The sequence below is a fragment of the Lepeophtheirus salmonis genome, chromosome Z, assembly GCF_016086655.4.
Source record: "Lepeophtheirus salmonis chromosome Z, UVic_Lsal_1.4, whole genome shotgun sequence".
Lineage (NCBI taxonomy): Eukaryota > Metazoa > Arthropoda > Copepoda > Siphonostomatoida > Caligidae > Lepeophtheirus > Lepeophtheirus salmonis.
In genome coordinates, this window is record NC_092584.1 from 13,586,546 (window position 1) to 13,607,354 (window position 20,809).

The 20,809-nt window shown below is 32.1% G+C and overlaps 1 protein-coding gene across 4 annotated transcripts in view; it reads right to left on the minus strand.

The window, feature by feature from the left end:
- Positions 1-20,809, minus strand: part of LOC121130481 (protein turtle) — a 263,769-nt gene that overhangs the window by 69,286 nt on the left and 173,674 nt on the right. For all 4 annotated transcript variants that reach the window (XM_071893658.1, XM_071893656.1, XM_071893657.1 and 1 more), the window contains one exon: positions 10,008-10,120. In XM_071893658.1, the coding sequence (XP_071749759.1) occupies positions 10,008-10,120 (113 nt within the window). The remainder of the gene's footprint in view (positions 1-10,007; positions 10,121-20,809) is intronic.

A 20,809-nucleotide genomic window follows, 5' to 3' on the forward strand; every position in this document is an offset into this window, starting at 1 on the left:
AGAAGAACAGATTAGCTATCATCACTAGTCTAACAAGGAATTACAATTATAATTTCATAACAAATCCCAAGAATTACTCTCCATTTTTGTTATACTCCTACCTTAACGGGAATATAAACATAGTTTAAAATTTATTCAACAAAAACCGCAGAATTGTGACGTCATTCTAAATTATTCTCATTAGGTACCGTTTATTTGTAAATATGCTCAGAGCAGTGACTACAATGAGGTGTAAAAATAAATTCTCGGTTCTATACAAAACCGTCATCAATATCAAAAAAGTTATGAAGAAATTTCAAGAATACATTTAAAAAAATGTTTTCTCAATCCCTCAATCCCAGTCATAGTCCCCTCTAGAATTTGGATTTCCTCTTTTATGAACTGCACACAGGAATCCTGCTTTGCATTCATATTAAATTTGAAGGTTTGTCCCTTTGGTAAGATAACCTACTTTCAAATTTTTTTCAAATTATGGAATCATGTAGTCATCTTCGAAAATAAAAAGACTGTTTAGTTTGGAACAACAAAAAGTCTTTCAATCCTCTAAAGTAATAAGTGCTATAACTATAATTCTTAGTGCCATCTAAGGCAAAATGAGGTCAAAGAAAATGTAACAAGTTGCAACCAAAAAATGAGATTAATCATTCAACATTTATATGTTATGAGAAAAATTCAAAAAATTAATATTCTTTTGATGATTGATAGTATAATTATGCAATTTGTATTATTTTGGTGATAATTACTATTCGATTAGTATTCTTTGCCACATTGTAAGGCTAACAAACCTACAGGATAATGTTTAGATTTTAATTTAGAGTTGAATTAAAATTGGATCTGTAGACGAAGATAAATACTTCTCCCACGTCATTACATGTATTTGTCCATGCAACTTAGCAGATACTGAAAGAAGGCCAATAACCAATTGATAGTACGCCAACTATAGAATAATACTACATATGCAACATTAGTCAGGTCTTTGACCGCCCACCCAATAATACAGACAGTTGTTATTTTTATTTAAACCATGTAACATAAAAATTACCATTAAAACTCTCAATCCCAACTTGCTACTTGATCTAAGATTCAAGCTTTCCCTTTACATTAAAAGAAAAATGAGAATATATGTATTGAGTTGTATAAGAATGGCATATCAAAGTAAATAAAATCCTGCTTGCCTTTACGTCAACTTATACAACTTTATGCTGCATAGGAGTTGATTACACTTTTTTAATAACGAGCACTTTATAGTTTATATATGAAAGTACTCCCTGGTTTGCTCAAGTTTTTATTATTCTTGTTGAGGAGAGAACATCCAAGTATTGAGTAGCTGCGTGTCAGTGAGCTCATGAAAATAACCCAACGCACATTGAGTTGAAGATAATAATTCCTCCCGAGCTCGTTGTCTAGTGTTATGTGAGTCCTTATACAGTTCAGTCTCGGTCCGGTTGATTTCAGTAATAAAAACATATAAATTTTGGTCCTTGATGACGTTACTCCCCTTTATTTCTACTTTTTTATATCAGTTCTAGTACGCATAGTTCGAAAGACCGATCCTAAGACTGGACTGGACCTAATGAATAAGGACTTTAACAACAATAGCGTTGTACACTTACCTACGCCGTTCCAATGTGTCTAATTATGTGCTAGCAGATACAAGCACATACGTAATTGTTTCCCTTATAATTAGAAGTATTTCAAAACTACCCGTTGAACATTTGAGTACATAATTATGTACATTTATCCATGAACCAGAGGATTTGAATTAAAAAAATGTAACCCATTCCTTGTTTCTACATAAGTTATTAAGCACGCTTTAGTATTACGACCATGCGTATGTAAAAGACACAAATTAATGACTGACCCAAATTGATTTTAGTAATTATTGTCTAGACACCCTCCTCTAAATGGTAAATGCACAAACATCAATGAATGCAGTATGTAAGTGAAATCTCTCTTTATGACAAAAACATTGAATGCAAAAAAGAGAATTAGCGAACCACTTTTGAATACAAATCCTCTATATAGCCAAAAAAAACACCATAATTTTAATATCTTACAAAATTTGCAAATAATCAAAATAAATCTTTTTTAATGTATGAAGAGGCACTAAAGAATCCACAAGGAGTCCACGGGTTGGACATTTTTGCGTGCTCATAAAAGATGTAGAGTTCCCTTAGAGCCCAATTTTAATTAGATGGCAACTATAAGATAAATGTTGCTTTAATAGTATTGACTCGCCAAGAAATCCTTCGTCTCACTCACAGTTTTTCATAAGCACTCTTATATTTAACTACTCAATACAATAATCAGTGATGTAAATCCTGTGTATTTTTTAAATGACCCGTTTTTTTACAAAATAAGTAATCTGAAGAATGATTGTCTTCGTTAGCAGTTGTCATTATTATTATTGAAGTCCTGATTCATCAACTTCTTTTCTTCCACATTCAATTATATTCAAAACCTGATTCAAAATTCTAGCGTTTTAACATGGCCAAACTGTGACCGTTTTTCATCATTTATTACTCGTGTAAGTCCTTGTTGATCTCAGAGTAGAAATAAAAGATCAACATCGGAGTAATTCATGCCTACTCATGTCTTTGATAGTGTGGGATTTGTGAGCATTACCTTTCTCTCAGGGCTACTTGTTGCTTATTTAATAAAATGGCATGAGAGGTTAGCTGCTCTACCCCCAAACATTCCTCAAATCGTCAGGATTACCGCGTTTCTTTCAGTTCCTTATTTTTTACAAAGTTGTACTTATGTTGGGTCTTTGTTAGTGAAATGGGATATTCTGCACCCCATAATAATAAAATTTATTCCCTTTTAGTCGATCTTTTGCTTGGTCTATTTCTTATTTTTTTTAAATTTAATATATACATGTTACTGCAAATGTAATATCATCTGTTATTCCCCATATCAAACTCAATTTCATCAAGGGGAATGAGTACATTTTTAGTATCAATAGTAGGTTAAAAATAATCAATATTTTATAGAACTTTTTATCAATAATAAAATGATAGTATTTCAACTATATATACATATATTTTTTTTGTTGATGCCCAAATCTAATGTTGTTATGATGAATAAAAATCTACTTCAAAAAAGGTTATATGGGTAAAAATTTCGTATAAAAAATAGAAAGAAGAAGTATTTTACATATAATTTGCCTTCGAATTTTCTACCACCCCTTCGCTTCAACAACAATATTGAATTGATAACGTTAGTTATGGCACAAACTAAGTCATTCAGATTAAGCGCAAGCTATTTTTCTATGTCACTCTATTAACCTCAAAAGAAATGCAATTAAAACAATATTGTTCCTATAATGTTACTACCTGAAATATAACGTATTGAATCTAATACCATCTCCTTAAACAACATTGGTACTTGTTGTTGACTTGACTTGCGGAGGTGCGTCTGCAGGGGATGGGGTAAGGGGATGTAGCTACCTCCAAATATAGGATTTTTTGTTTTTTATTAGAATGTTTTTCCCCAAAAAATTAATATTTGAAATCTAATAATTGAAATTTTTTTCTCAATAGCTATGAAAATTAAAATTTTTTTTCCAAAAAATAAACTTTCTGTGAATAGATCAGGATTTTTTTTCTTAAAAAGTTAGTCATATCATATATATGTAGATATATACATCACATAAAATAATAATATATGACATTTCTAGGAGGAATTGCGTTGTATTTACATAAATAAGCATTTTAGCTTAAAATTAGTACTCCTAGTCAAGCCCTACATCTAATAACAATTAAACATTCTAATTATCAAATAATCATAACAAACAATCAGACACTAAATTAAAAAATATATAAAAATTAATCCATTGGTCTCCTTCGATGAAAGGGTTAGTTTTATAGTGGATTTATATCTAGTTGAATCACAAAATTTGTATTTGCCAATGTCAATAGTATGATCCTAGAAATCACTACCCATCCTTGGTATTTTCAATAAAAACACTATCTTGTTGGAGAGGATAAAACCATTGCATTTACGTTTTCTCTAAATGTTGGTTCTCCACATACCAATTCATTGTCAATAAGAGTTTTGTCGCTCAAAAGAACAAAATATTGTCCAATTTTCTGCACTTTTTCGTCTTTGCCTTTAAGGTATTTCCCCCTCCATATTTAGAGTAACACACTCAATTAAAAAAGAGTCTAAAGAGCACTCGACAAACGCATGCAAAGTAGAATTACAGAAACTTTCATCAATCTTTAAAGGGATCGTAATAAATAATCCAGTCTGTCAAAATCTAAAATTGAGACATAACTTTTTTTGATTCGTGTTAGCCCAAGTCTATTGTAGTTTCAATTTTTTGCTATGAAATTTTGACATATCTTGTTTGCTATATCAGCGCATGAAGGCAAAATCCTCATCTTTAAGTGCCATGCCCTAGAAGTAAATGATGTCTTGATCATTTTGCTAAGGAAAACGATATTTTCTTTTATTTAACAAGGAGTTCGTCCTGCGGTTCAAGTCATAAACAATAATTATATTACAGTTATTGGTTTAATTTCAAAGTCCCTAGGATTTTTGATACCCTTAAAAAAATATTTTTTTGGATCCATTTTGTCTTACAATATCCACTATTGACGTAGTATCAAAGACAGGATCCCGTCCCGTATAAATCTTTGTACAGCTGTCCATGTATGAGCATAATCCAAAAATATATACTAGAATTACACAGATGCTGGTTGATTGGTCATATCCATTAAAAAAAATATATACATTTTGGGTAAAACTTTCGCAATTTGAAGAGTACAAATCCACCACCAAGATGGTTTGTAAGTCTTTTAAGAGCCGGAATATAAGTCTTGTCAAGAGAAACAAAAACCATTTAATCTCCTCTTTGATTGCCAAATCTGCCAATATTCGTAGAGCTGATGCTTTACATAGGACTAGAGGAGGAATTAAAAATGTGTTATAAAAGTCAATACACGTCTGGAAATTCAAATTTTGACGAAAATATATTGTTTTATAGGCTTCTACTAAAGGCCAAAGTGGAACCCAATTTAAATCAGATTCTCAATATGCCCAATACAGTCTTTTTTCCTCCTTTGATACTGCAACCCAAAAACTTTGATCCTATAACTGGACTCCATTCACCTAATGGCAGAGTACTAATTTTTCTTTGATTAATTTTTAAGCTTTATAGTTGAAATTGTATTCCATTTTTTAATTTACGAAAAAATTAATTTTCTGTGAATAGAAATTGATTTGTTTAGTCGGTTAAAGTTGAAAACGGGTCTTTTGACCCGTAACACGAAAAAAGGCTTAAAGAAACGTCACTCTAATTTCAAAAAATATACATTTGTATGATGAAATAATGTATGGCATTTTCGCACATTTTTGTGTCCATGTGGATATAAGTTCAATCTTTCCCCTCCTCAAGGAGAATAATTGTCGATTGTAGCATTACCATCTACCCCCGAAATGAACATTTTGGATGTTCCTTAATTTAAATACAGTTTCATAAATAATAATAATAATAGTATTTTCTGTCTTTGTTGTTGACAGGTCAAAAATATATATATTTTTTGATTTTTTATCCAATCAGTTTGCTTTCAAATATATGATGATATTAATATTATGTGGAAAATATTTATTTTATTAATATGTACATATATTATAATATATACACATGTTATATACTATTGGAAGCCTTAAAAATGCAAGATGATAATATTAGAATCCCATATATGCATAATTTCTTAATGACAAGGCTCATTACGGATGTATATACTATGTAGATACGGATATAATTAATAAGCAAGCCGTCAAATATTTGTTTTGTTAATAAATGTGTCAAAAAACAACAACTTTTAAATGAAATTCAAAAAAATATCCTTTTAAAATGGACGGATTTGCATAAGTTACTCATTTAAAAAAAAGATAGATTGAATTCAAGGCAAATAAGCAAGGTATGAATAAGGTATTTATGCATATTGAGGACTGCATTAATATCTATATTAATAGAGCAAAGAGCATAAGAAATAAATAATCATTATTGTTTGTAAAAACAAAGAGTAACTCCGAGGATTTGATGTGGAGTTATTAAGCCTTGTTGTGCTTGAAGTAAAATTGAGGATGGATATCGGAGGAATTACTAACAAAATCATTGCTCGATACGGGGTGGGGTTTGTCTTTATTTTCTTCATCTCATAGCTGTTTGCAACTAATTTAATAAAGTGTCATGACAGATCAGCTGTTCTCCTCCTCAATATTCTTGAAATGACCAGGGTCTTTTTTTTTATAAAGATACTAGCGTTTCATACTACGTTGTGGTATATTGAAATGGAGCACTTTCTAATTCAATCATTAATGAAGATTGAGTGATTGAAATGACTTCATATTTCAATATGTTAAACCATACTCAATTAATTACAAAACAAAACAAATCTGAGATCTTTAGAGTACGTACAAGTCGAGGTAATGCCACTTGAACGTAATCAAAATTTCGTATACTCCAAGACATTGGGCGTCACCAGGACCACCATCTATGCCGTCAGCAAGTATAAAAACGTTGGAAAGGAAGAAGGGCTCTGGTAAAAACTTCAAACTGGACCCGGAGGAGTTAAAGAAAACAGCCCAGTTTAATCCCCTAAAGTCTATGAGGCCCCATGCAACAGATCTAGAGATTTCGCTCGAGACTGTCCGGAGATATATCTAAAAGTGGGTCGAAAGAGCCTTGTTAGGATGGAGGGGCTGCTTTTGCCACAAGTAATGAAATAAACCCATTTACCCTGTTGTAAGACTCTTTTGAGTTTTTTAGAACTCTTTTTGGACACTTTTGGTCGCCCCTATAGTCCTATTGCCTACTCCCTTGACTACAACTTATAGGTGCATGTCAAGGGAAGGCCTGGAGTGCCTGTCATCCAAACACCGAAACCTTGAAAGCCACTGTCAGCCAGCTCTGGACGCCAGGACAGATGACTCTATCTGCAGTGGGTGCTCTTCTTTCCGCCTCCACCTGGAAACCATTATTCCCGCTTAATTAATGATACAAAGAGCTCAGCAACACATCTGTTTATAGTATTAACTTTGTTGAAATTCTATTGTTAATTAATAAATTATTTTTTGTTGAAGTTTAAAATTCAAAGTGTTCAGATTTTAATTGTCTACTCGGGAACATTTATTTGTAAAGAAAATAACATAAGGTGAGACGAGTTAAGATTTATTTATAATTTCAGTTTGGTCTTTTATTGCGTCGTAAGGAATTAATGGGTTGGGAGAAACGCTCTTGACTTTTCCATATGAGGAGACTATTATTAAGAGTTCATAATAGTAAATAATAAATCGATATTATGTACATATTTACATTCAGATAAATAAAAATAAGGATAGCCCGTGATGAGAAACAGACTTTTTATTTGATTGTTTTTGCAATTCTTATATATTCTGGAGGATATCAAATGAGAAAAAGGATCGATCATCAATACAACAAATGAGTGTTACACCATAGGAAAGTTTCTGGGGGAACTACTTTTTTATGCATCTATGATCAAGAGAAGAATTTCTTAGTAGAGCAACACATTTTGCCAGAATTTTTAGGAGTAGAATTCCACATATTTGGATAACCCTTTTACAAGAAAATTAAATTATTCATGATTTTTTTATATAAACGAAAATGCCAAAAAATTTCGGTCAACACGGTAAAAATTGACCGTGTTATTTTTACGCCCTGATATTGCTATTTTCCCCAATTTCTTTTTCTGAGGACTATAAGAGCTAAAAAAAACAATTTGTTCTGGATAAGAAATTAACTTTATAAACTATTTTCCTTTTTTTCTTGAGAAACAGGATTTTTTTTGGCGGGAAGGGGGGAGGAGGCGGTAAAATTATCCTTTATTTGGTCACATGGAGTTACACTGCTACATCTACTTATTTAATAATAAAGCAAAGTCTAATACCTAGAGTCATTTTTGATCTAAGCAATAAAAAGTGATGCAAAAAGTTTGTCCTGTAGGTATTTAAAATTAAAAAAATACTGAAAATGAAGCTGGTGATCCTGAAAATTTGAAATTTTTTGGGGGGAAGTGCAGCTTAGCTTTCATTTGTTTTATTAGATAAGCTGTAAAGAACCATGACGCAAAGGAAATTATCATTATCCCCCGCTGCAAATATCAAAATATAATATAAAATATACATATAAGCTCGAATTACATACTTCGATGTTGATCCTCAAAAAGCATTAAAGTGATAGTATAAGAAAATAAAATAAATATACTTGTAAATAAATATAAATAGATAAATAATGGAGTCTTTATTTATCTACCTCAAGCGATTTTTGCATTAAAAAATTTAAAATCAAATCAATATTACTCCTGATGTAGACGTTTTATATGAATCTATATTTTTGTGTATAAATTAATAACGTACATTTAAAAGAAAAACCCCAAAAAACAAACACCTTTTTTACTTTATTAACAAACTTGCTTAGGGTACCCAACATTTATCAGAGTTATTCAGCGTCATTGAATAGACAAAATTACAGACAAATTTTGATTTAATAAATTAGATTTGTTTCTTTTCTTTTTGTAATATGAAGCGCAGAGCTTAAGTTAAACACGTTCGTTGCTAAACCTCATCTAAAGTCAAATTCTTAATTTTATATGGGAAATCCTGATCAAGAGCAATTAAAATGTTAAAAAAACAAATGGAAATGACTTTTATCACCCGAAAATTTTTATTTTTGTGTGTTACAAACTGTTTTTTTTTTTTTTTTTTTTTACCGTTCTGTTAAAATGGTGTGCTCTTGATTCCTTTCATCTCTAGAAACATATGAAAATAACCTTTATGATCTAAAAGTTTGATTTTGTGATTTAAAAAAAATATTGGTTAACAATGTTTACATCATTTGGTGATATTTTTCGTCTTGAAAGATCTAAATACAAGAAAAAATATATTTGATATTGCTTCTACGTACAATGTACCTCTTTAAATAGTACTTTTTTCATCAAACATATATTTTTGCCATTGACCAAGGTCTAAACTAACCAGCTGCTAATATATAAACTTGAGAGTTACATAAAAGGTAAGCCAGTGTTTCCTGTCATCAAACCCACTGTGGTTCTCACAGACCTGGTAAGATCAGAGTCTCACTTTCTGTTTGATGCTCTGGGTGGGAAATGTGATGATCTCAAATACTCCTGCTGATACTTGGGGTAATAATAACAACTACAAAAAAGGACATAAGTATGTGAGGTAAGTAAAATTGACTAATGATGTGGCTGAGAGTGATATGCCAACTCAGCCGGAGCAGAGAAGTAGCTGACTAAAATTTTAGAGTACCCATGGGATTAATTTCATAATTTGAAGGAAGCCACAATGAACAAGTGGCAAATCCTAAGTCGATTTTCCTAAAAAATAGTATTATTTGTTATTTTGTACATTAAAAATAAATAAAAAATTTCACAAATGTTGATTTTTTAAACTTTCATATCCAAAAGAATTATTAGCTTTCATTTGGTACTACTTATAATGCAATCACACCAACCTCTGACTATCTACAATGAAAACAAAGAATTGTTTCTCTAATTTTGCAGTATTTATAAAAAACTACAAGAAAAAAACAGGTAGATAATATAACTAAATTACTCTACAGCAGAAATAACCAACGTCCAAAATAAATTTTTATATAGGTAGTTAGTTTAAAGCTTGGAAAATGGAAAAAATCTCAATTTGCATATGCTTGATGAAAAAGTCATTTTGGTAGAGGTCTAAAGTACATGTTTCAAATTCTAAAAATATTTTAGTTATTTAGTGAAGACAAACAACTTCCTAATAATAAATTCATTGCTTAAATTTATAATATATAAAATGTAGGCTACAAAAAAAGAAAGAAAAAGGAAGGTGTAAGTTATGAAGATCATTTCATGTTTTTCTGAAGTAAAATAAATCAAAAATACATCATCTGCACCCAAGGCAAATGATTTGTTGACTAGTGTTATTAATATGAATCAACACTATTGCGTAAATAAATAAACTATTCCTCTCACCTCCAGTATAAACTTTTGATCCATTCCGCCATCGAATCCCGGACTGCAGAGGACTGTGAGTGACTCTTGTGTTTGATTAACATTTGTACAGTTTTTGAGGCCTTCAGGTTTCCCTGCAAATATAAAATAATTTAAGACTTAATAGCGTATTCCTTCCTTTTACATATCTCTGCTATCTTAAAAATAAAGAATGATGAATATCCAGGCCTGTGTTTGTATACTTACAACAAACCAGGCAACGTTAATGTTCAAACACATATACAGATAAACATAATTAATCATGAATAAAAAGTTGTTTTGTATGTACATACATTAAATTAATGATATCAATCACCCACAACTAATAATAATGGTAAGATTGTACAATATCTATGTCATTATTTCATAGTAAAAAGAGATATCGGCCTTCTTTGTACAGCCTGCGGCAAGATAACTTCCTTTTTCGAAAAGGCAACATGCTTTTTTTAAATCAAAAAAGTTTTCCTACTCATAGTATTGTATGGGTTCATATTTAGAACTGAAAGCTGCAGTTCAAAGCATTTCTGCCTCAGTTAGAGACAGGAAGGGTATTGTATCCGGAGCCAAAGTATCCGCCTATAGTATACAGGGTGAGGACTCAAAAATTAGAATCCTCTTCGAGGCCGTCTAGCCTCATTTCCAAAAGTCTGACAATATTTTATTTATCGCCACTCGAAAGAACTGACAAAAAGCTACAGTTTAATGTTTGTTTTGTTTTTGTGCGATCCAAAATATTCCAGGAACAACCAATACTTACACATATAACGTTTTGTTCTAAAACTTAGTTTTGAAAATCATATCAGAACTTTTTTTTTCATCATCTGGAGAATTTTTTTTGTATTGAAAATGCTGATTTTCCCAAATAAATCAGGTTTTAATTAGAAAATTTGGAAAAATTGCACCAAATTTAAAAATGTTGCATGATGTAAAAACGTCAATTTTAGCTCTCTATCATTCTTATTCGTGGACGTATTTGCGTTCAAAGACTTTTTCCAATTTCAAATAATGAAAAAACGGAACTTCAGTATTTAATATTATTTGGATTTTTCTTTAAATCAATTTTCATTAATAGGTTTTAGAGAGAAAATTATTTTATATCAAAGGTGTATAATTAAAAATATTTTTATGATTGTGGATGTTAAGTGTTTGGGTAATTAGTAAATGGGAATTTTGTAGAGGTCTTAAAAATGGTGGAGGTTCCGTAATATAATAACCCGATGTGAACAAACTGCACTAATTAAAAATCCTTGTATAACACTCAATCTAATAAACCTAATTTCAGCTCTGTAGTAGTAATAAAGACGGGAGTTATTTCTTTTCAATTGAATAAATTGTTTTTTTGCGTATCAGAAATTGAAGCAAATTAATTTATTTTTATAAATCGTAAAACTAAAAACCCAGGAGCTAAATTTTAATTTTTTTAAATTATTATAAAAATATTATGTTAAATCATTTTTTGCCAATATTTATTTTTGACGATCAACGAACGTTTTTCACTACTCCAAGGCATCATAGCAAATGACTCTATTTCAATGAAAACTGTAGAATCTTGCCTTTAGAATATACGTAAGCAAGTCCTCATCATTACTACTTCCACAGCCTCATTGCCAAGCCTTATAAAAAAGAAAATTATGTTACTTTACTCTATACATTGTACATATGATTTGAAATCCATACAGACAGCTTTTTATGCTCTTCTAGATGTATCTAAAGGTACTCTGAAGAAATTATATTTCTTCTTTTATATTGCTTATGCCCTATTGATTATACGGGGTAGTTCATTGTAATCTGATCACTTACTAATTCAATAATGAATGAAGGTAGAGTGATTTAAATTATTCAAATTTTGATATATTAAAATATAGACAATTAGTTACAAAACAAAACAAATCTGAGCTCTCTGGCATATGTACAAGTCGAGAAAATGAGACTTGAACCTGATGTACGTATTTCCATTCACATTCTCTAAGCAATTGAGCTTCTCCAGGACCACCGCCTATGCCATCAGAAAATCCAAAACGTTGCGAGAAGAAGAAGGGTCCATGAGGACCCAGAAGATCTGGGGTTTCACATCTGCCGTTATAGAGAACACTAATGGGTGGAAAGAGTCTTATGAGGGTGAAGAGGTCGCTTTTGATAATAGGAATGAAATCTCTTCCATTACAAGATTCTTTTGACTGTTTTTTTTTGGGTTTATTTGAAAACTTTTTTTTTTTTTTGAGTTTTTACTAACCATTCCCCCCCCCTCAAGCCCTAATGCCAACCTCCTTGACTACACCTTTGGGGGTGCATGTCGAGGAGAGAAGGCCGGTAGTGTCCGTCATCCAAATACTGAGGTCTTCAAAATCAACCTCAGCCAGTACGGGGACGCCATGACAGAGGACTATATCTACAGCGGGTGCCAGGCTTTCCGTTGCCGCCCTGGAAGCCATTATTACCGATAAGTTTGGTTATATTAATGATGAAGAGGGCTCTGACGCACATCTATTTATAGAATTAATTTTGTTGAAATTTTATTATTTGTTAATCAATTATATCTCGTTAAAGTTTAAAATTCAGATTTTAATGGACCACTTGGTACTCGACTACTTGAAAATTCTATAATTTCCTTCAAAAAGAGTTGTTATTAAATATACACCCAGTTACGTTTCTTTTGTCTCCCTTTCTATCATGTACCTAACTATTTGTATGGATTTTAAAATACATAACATAATATCTACATATAGTTCTTTATGTTTAAATTTGAATAATTTTCAGTGTTTTACATATCGTAGGTATATTTAGCGTATACATATTTGTATATGTAAGTATATATAGAGCCCTTAGATAAGAAAATCGTTGTATATGTATATAGGGATATGGTTTAAACGTGTATAAACGATATTATGCATAATTTTTAACTTCACTTCTCCCTTGACAAACAGTACTGGGAAGCTTTTACATGGAAAATGCTAATAAAACAGGGTTGATCTTATCTAGTAGTACACATTTCATTATTTTCAATCCGGAATAACATTCGAGCTATATCCCGGAGAATGACAACAATACACCTTATCTCTGAACAAAGCAAGCTGATACGACTGGAATGAGCAAAGAAGCTTCTAAATTTCCTCAGACCAACAGCAATCAGGGTTTTTCAACGTTGACGCCACTCTGAATAAGCAGAACATCCGCTAGATGACAACCAACATTCATACAATTTCTCAGCTTCAGTGATACATGACCACAGAACAAAAAATCATGTGGCCAGCACAGGGGAAGTCTGCACTCCCATTTTTGAGGTGAAGAAAGAGCGGATCAATACAGATACTTATAACAAACTTTTGGATAAGAAAGTCCTAACTTAATTCAGAGAAAAGTTCGGGGACAGATTTGTTATCCCTCAAGATGGAAATCCATGTCATTGGACCGCTAAGACACAAGCCTTCCTCGGAGACAACTTTCCGGACTTTTTTGAGACTACAACATGTGCCGCTCTCCTCTCCCGACGTATATCTTTTGGACTATTCTATCTAGACGTGTCTAGAGAAGAGGGGGTGTTCTACTCCTCACCGAAGTGTCCAGTCTCTAATTGCTTCCATCAAGAAAGAGTGTACCGAGCTCCAGTCTGAAAGGGATTTAGACACACATTAATTTCAAGAGAATAACTCTCGAGCGTGCTGTCCATGAACTAAGGCGATCCCATGCATTTAATTACAATTTATCGCCCTTAATTTTTAATGCAAGCTTTCATTACTAAACCAAAGAACAGCTTTTGTTTATATTCTATGTCTTTAAGTATAAAAATATGTATGCAATCTCCTCCACACCTGTATCAGTGTCGAGAAACCTGGAAAAGAGACAGTTGGCATTTCCATCTGGACTGCCTACAACATCCAGAGTTTCATTACATCCCCATACAGTCAAGAAAAACATTTTTTTTACAGCAACAATATGTCTGACTTCCGGCCTACATCCATATGCACCTCCTCCAGCCCCTACCTTAACCTAAAGTTTAGAGAGTCTTGGAAAATAATTTCTCCCGCACCTCTCATCCAAATTTGGATTAGATCCCAGCTTGGTATTCTATGGATACAACTTTCATCGTCAAGAGTTGTCAATCTGTTGGCCGGGATATCGAGGCTGTTATTACTTTTGAAGGAGGACATATTGAATCAAAACTATAGCTAAATGTAGTATTGAGAGAAATCGCAAATTGGCTGTGAGTTTTTTATTTTATTTTTTATTCCATAGAAGTCACGTTTTTCATAACTGAATCATGCTACTGCAAGTTTTGTATCCCAGCTATGTACAGTATGTTAGGTGGACTCAAATAAAAAGAAAATAAAGTCATTTATTTAAAACTCCATTGAGACTACAATTTGGAAACAGCTAAGTGAACGTACATTGTCCGAGATCCCTCTCTGCAACAGCTGCAATTGTTTCCTTTAGGCCAAGTGTTGTTATATTAATTAGCATACACCAAATTTTATATCTCTGATGTTGTTGGACAAGTTTTGAGGAAATATATTTTTTGTTCCACCAACCTTTTCCTAGTTTTAATTCATTTTAATCCTGAGTCACACTGTATATCCTGCACTGCATACTTTCTATGTAAACAATGTTGCATTGAAGAAAAATCAAAAATTCCTCCTCAACATTCACCTTCATTATTTTGATTGATACAAAGATTCATTATTGCCCTTTACTACTCTTGAGCTACGAAAAAACAAACATACTTATAAATAACAACAACCTGCATTTGTGCTACAAAATTAATGCATTATTCGTATGCAGTGTAGTTAGGGAGCAGGCCTTTCAAATACATACAAAGAGAGATCCATTCTCTTTTGTACATATCTGTGTTTTATAAATATATATAACATTTTGTATTTGTTTATATTTTCCTACAGGTTTATTGCAAAAGTCCATAATATGGGCATTGGTCAGAGTACATCTATTTAAATATCCGGGCCGATTACACCGACTAAAAGGTCTGGGGCAAAAATAAAATGCACGGCTCTTTTCTTAAAAAGATACTCTTCATGGGCTTTTATAAAAAAAATAATATTTGGGAGAGAACCTCAAATAGTAACATACAGTGAAGAAAAAAAGTATTTGATCCCTTGTCGATTTTGTAAGTTTGCCCACAAACAAAGATTTACAACGGATTGCGATTCGGAGACTAACTAGAACACTCCATGACATTAATGTGCTTAATCTTGATGCAGTCTCTTGTTGCTTTGGCTTTATTTTTTTGCTAATTGTCCTGTAGTATGAAATTGTGTCATTTGATTGCTAAGTAGTTTTACTTAATGATTATGCATGTGATGTTTATAATTAAGGCAAAGAAAGAGTAGAAATCAGGCATTGACAAATAAAGTTACCATATTTAATCACTTGACCGTGTAGGTAAAGAGGCCAGCTCAAGATGAGTGACTCTTTTGGATCACTTTTCTAACTGGGGTAAAAAGGTGTGTGTTCCCATAATCATTCACTCTTTACTCCTGCGATCATGGAGATAAAGCTCAAAACAAAGGTCAAAGGAAAAGCAGCTGTAATACAGCTTATATCAGCTCCTTAAACAATTATAACACCATTTCAGTACTTTATGAGGTACTTTGAAGCTATATCATTGAACAATTGCCAAGCCTGCTCAGAAGGATATCAATACCGCATTTAAAAACTAATGAAGCTAAAATTACTATCTTTATAGTCATCCTTATATACTACATAAGAAGTGCAAATCCCTCTGTTGTTAAAGATTATTGGACTATAAACCTGTAGTCCACCATATTGCAAACCTGTTTTCCTTAAAAAGATGTATACTTCTTAGGAGATCGATTCACTTTAATGACAGCAATCAAATATTCAAAGTAGATCGTTTATTTTATAAATATGGCACCTCTCTTTTTTCCTAAATTATGTTTACTGGGATGAACTTCAAACTCCTTAACGGTCAATTGATGAAGTAATGGTCGTTTATAAAGGGAAGACAACTGGTCCTCTTTAAGGCAAATTACTGTAACTTTACCATTGAGCAATTTAAGCCTAAATATCAAAAATTATCAACTTTTTTTATGTAATATTTTATGACATGAAACAACACATTTTATTTATACTTTTATAATGTGATCATATAATTGAATGTGCCATCTAGGGGCACATTCAATTATAGTGCAGTAAAAGTTTAAATACCTCCAAATTGATCTTAATTTTTTTAACATGGGTTTTAAAACTTGATTTTTTATTCATGACCTTGGTCATGAACTACTCACACCACCAATGAACCAACATTTGTTGATAAGTATTGACACTTAAACCATTTCTCTTCAAAAAAAAACCAAAAAAAACAACAACATAGAAAACTGAGTTTTTATGGATTAAGGAACTTACAGAGCAAACCCTGAATACAGCAAAGAAAGATACAGAATCCCCACAAAAAGCAACCAGAAGTAGAACTTTAAATTTAAGGTTGCTGGTTAAACAAATTAAAACTTATACACGACATATCAGCAAATATTTGTTGTTACTGAGGCGAATTTAATTAATCATTTTTGAATACCAAAAATTAATTCTCTATAACTTTTTTTTTTTGGACTATTCAAACTTATTGAGCAAGAATGATAAATAAAGGTACGAGAAATTCATCAATATAAATTTAATAAAAAGTTTTTTATCATTTTCTTTAGAGTTATTTGCAAAGTTTTTGGCTGCTTTCTACCACTTTATCTTATTAGTCATCATTTCTAGGGATATAGCAATTTTGATGTGCCCTCCATTCCCGCGTCCTAAAACTGTATGACATGCATAAAACCATCATATGATGGTTCAGATGATCATTTAAATAAAAAATTTCGAGCGCTTTTATTGTCAGGTGTCTTTACTAAGCTATATCTGACGATTAATACATTCCATCAAATAAAGCTTAAAGTATGCATCAAGAGTAAGCGTACTCTTAAAAAAGTGCATTTACAGATTTGTGTTTGGTGAAGCCAGTTGTGTGTTGCAACATTCCAAAAGGAAAGTAAAAAAAAGAGAATATTTGATATATTCTTTAGTATCACTACGGCCAAAGGGAAAAGGCGGAACAGATGGCGTATTTTTTTTATGTTTAAGGACCCAATACAGTATACAATGCAACGGCAAAGCGATGGTTCCGAAGATTCCCTTACGGTAATATTGAATCCAAATATATAATGGAAATCGTGGAGTTGAACCGACATCTAAGCACTTATTCAACTCCCCAGGAATTAAAGATTAACCACAAAACCATTTGGAACCATCTAAATCAGATAACCCTAACTATATTCATTTTATTGTCGAAATAGGAGGTAAAACGCTCCGAATTATTTACTTCACTACTTACAAATAAGTAGTTAAGGCTTGACGTGCGTTAAAATTAACTACTAGCAATCAAGGCTATTCAATTTTTTTACGTGCCCTGTGGAAAAAAAACAAAAAAAAAGCACAGCCTAGAATAACATAAATATTGAACCATTTTTAGACTAGTACATAACTAGTTTAGAGGCAAGGTCTTGGAAGAAAGGGCTGTGGCGTAGTCTCAGTAATCTACTCTATGTCGCCTTGGCAGCATTGGTATTTTTTGCCGGTATATTAGTTGTCACTTTGATAAGAAGATAAAGACAGAAAAGAAATAGAAAAAAAAATTATATATATCAAATATACAATTGTTCATAATTAAGGTATGGAGTACTTTAGTACTCGAGTGTGGAATATATTTGACTGCCCCAAGAAAATCAAGAAGTTGTTTCGATTTTTTTCAATGAGAACATATATTTAATTTTAATTTTGTATTTAAATTTGACTCTTTCAGGCTCTATGTAGTCATTAGTAATAATTATTATACTTTTCTACAAATTTGTGTGTTAAGTCAAATAAAGTTATTAATAATAATAAGGAAAAAAAGAAGAAAAAAAGAGAAGAATGAGATGAGGTACAGACAGACAAAGAGATGAAGAGAGAGAGAGAGAAAAAAAGAATTAGCCATGGTACATACAAATTGACGGTTTATTGTAGAAGTGTGCTGGAACGAGTTATGGCATGCGGGTATTCCGATTCCGGGCATACATGTACAGAGGTACTTATGTTTTGGTTTTTTAAAGTTAGTATTGGGAGTACAAACTTCACAGGAGGAACTTTTTTTTTTTATATTATAAAGTATTTCAAATTTTGCTTCATAAATCTTCACTTTCAAAAATTATATAATTTCCCCCTAATACAATTCAAATTGTGATCATTATTTGACGTAATCTTAGGAGTGGTTTTTAAGCTCATCTGTAACTTAAATGTAACCTATATTATATATTTTTTAAATGGACTTCTACAAAAAATAATATGGTAGTCAAAATTGACTTAGGTATCAAATGAACGTAAAGGTGGGTCCTCACAGCTATCATGACTGTACACGCAATTTATATCATATTATTATCTTCAAGTTTCGAAAACTCTCCTTCTTTAAAAATAACAATGTCTTTGACATAAAACATTGTTGTTTTAAAGAATGAAGTACCTTGTTAATATTTTTTGTGCTTTCAATAATTAATTTATCCTTCCATTTCCCCTAATACAAACAGGAGACACTTTAAATCAATGAGCCTCTTCATTTCTGAGGGAAAGTTGTTGATGTTTGAAGATTATAACATACAAAGTTTGATAAATAAATGGTTTATACACGTTTATACGTAAAAGCATAATGTATGTGGTAACCCGTCATTTTAGAGGTGTTATACAGAGAAAAACAAAGATTCTAAAGTCCAAATCATGAACCTTTTCCCTTTCTTTTCAATATGATGGCCTGAACTTTAGTTGTATATATTAATATTTCTTTAATCTAGTGGTCACGCAGTAGTTCTAAGATATTAAGTGAACACTCAAAGTGACACACAGAGAATAACTTTGATTGATTAAATGAATAGATGATATAGAACTATAACTTTAGAGGACACCTGGAAATTTTCCTTGGTGTATTAGTGTACCAGATCTCACAGATTAATAAATATGTATAGACTGTTAAATTAAGTTATTTGTCTCATTAATAAAGGAAGGTATAGTGATTATTTTTTTGATATTCTGTGTCTGCCGTCCTTTTTACATAAAATAATAAGATGGAGAATGATGGGGAAGACTTCTCTAGGAGAGCATGGAGTGGAGGTTACAAATTTAAAAAGAGATTCCTGTCCAGCTTGAAGAAGAAAATCAAGGATGATCACAACAAATCGATGAATGGCCTCGCCAACGACTTTTCCATGGATGCTAAGACCATCAGGAGGGCCTTGAAGGCGACTTGGGAGTGTTCTCATACATTAAACTGATTGTATGAAAAAGAGGCTAAATTCTCTATAAAACATCAATAACTGTACATTGTAACTCTTTTTTTTTTAATCATTAATTTGATGAACTCTATAAAAACTAATGTTTATACAGTATATAAAGGTATAGATGTAACTATATATTAATAAATAAAAAGTTAAGTTAACGAGTTTTATTTGCTTTATACCTTGAATGTTTTTTTATTATTCTCTTTTGACATTATGTCTTATATCCTTTACCTGGTGCAAGGTAAAAAACTTTTATGTCTTTCAATTCCTGGTAATTCATATCCATTCAATTTATACCCGGGAATTGCATTTGGAAAAGGGGATATTTCAGGACGCCATAGCGTTTATTTTTCTAAACTAGTTATTTGCTTTTGTGTTGCACTGCTGTACAGGTATGGTCGAGGAACGTGCTTATTGCTTCAGTAGATTTGAATTGTGAGGAGATTATGATTGTTGATTTGTGTGAAGGAGTAGGGGTAGTGATAGACGATAACCAATGACAATGAAGGGATTTACTTCTATCTCACATGCTACCAATAATATCTTAGGAGTCCATTCCTACTCCTCATAAAGATGTATAATAGAGTCGTTTGTTTTTCAAATTTTTTCGAATTTTGATTCTGGATAGTTTAGGAAAAATAAGAAAATAACGTAATGCAGAATTTCAACCATGACATCTTTAAGTAGCACATCTGGTTCAAAGTTTGAAAGGAGACAAAAGACAATATTAAAATACAGAATTCATCATTCTTTTGCATAAATTAATTATAATAGACATTATTCTAACCTATAAAATATATTACTAAAGTTTTTTATAAGGCTGCCCTAGATTTAGAAGATTTTAAAAGCCGTTTTCACTTCCACATATTTTGATTTTGTCCTATTTTTATGGTTGGTAATTTAACAATTTTCTACAACTTTTATTCATTATGTTCCACACCGTTCTGAATGATGGCTCCAATATGGGGACGAACAGAAGCACAACTGGCCTTGATGAAGTCCGAGGACAAGTTGATCCACATCTCCGTGATCACGATATTCAGGATGACAAGTCTTGTTCGTCTTGGCCTCCAAGATGAACCAAACAGCGAAATCTAAGGGGTTCACGTCGGTGAGGACAAAATCAGTCTGCAGAAAGCCATCCCTGGAGAAATAATGCAAGTTCTTGGATATGCCAGAGCGCTGCCTAGGGCAAACACATAGTTGTCCTCTGGGGCCGTGCTCTTCAACCATGGTAAGATATGGTACTTGAGGGCCTTGTAGTAGACGTCCCTGTTGACTTGTTCGTTTTGCCTTCAAGAAGTAAGGAGGCATCTTGCTGCCATGGACGCCATGACACCAAGGACCATGACCTGAGTTTGTATGTTTGGTCCTGAATGTTCTCTCGATCTGAGCTCTTGATTCAGCCAAGAAGCGATCATTTCTCCTGTTAAGTCCGGCGTCCAGTGTGAGTTGATCTTGTCA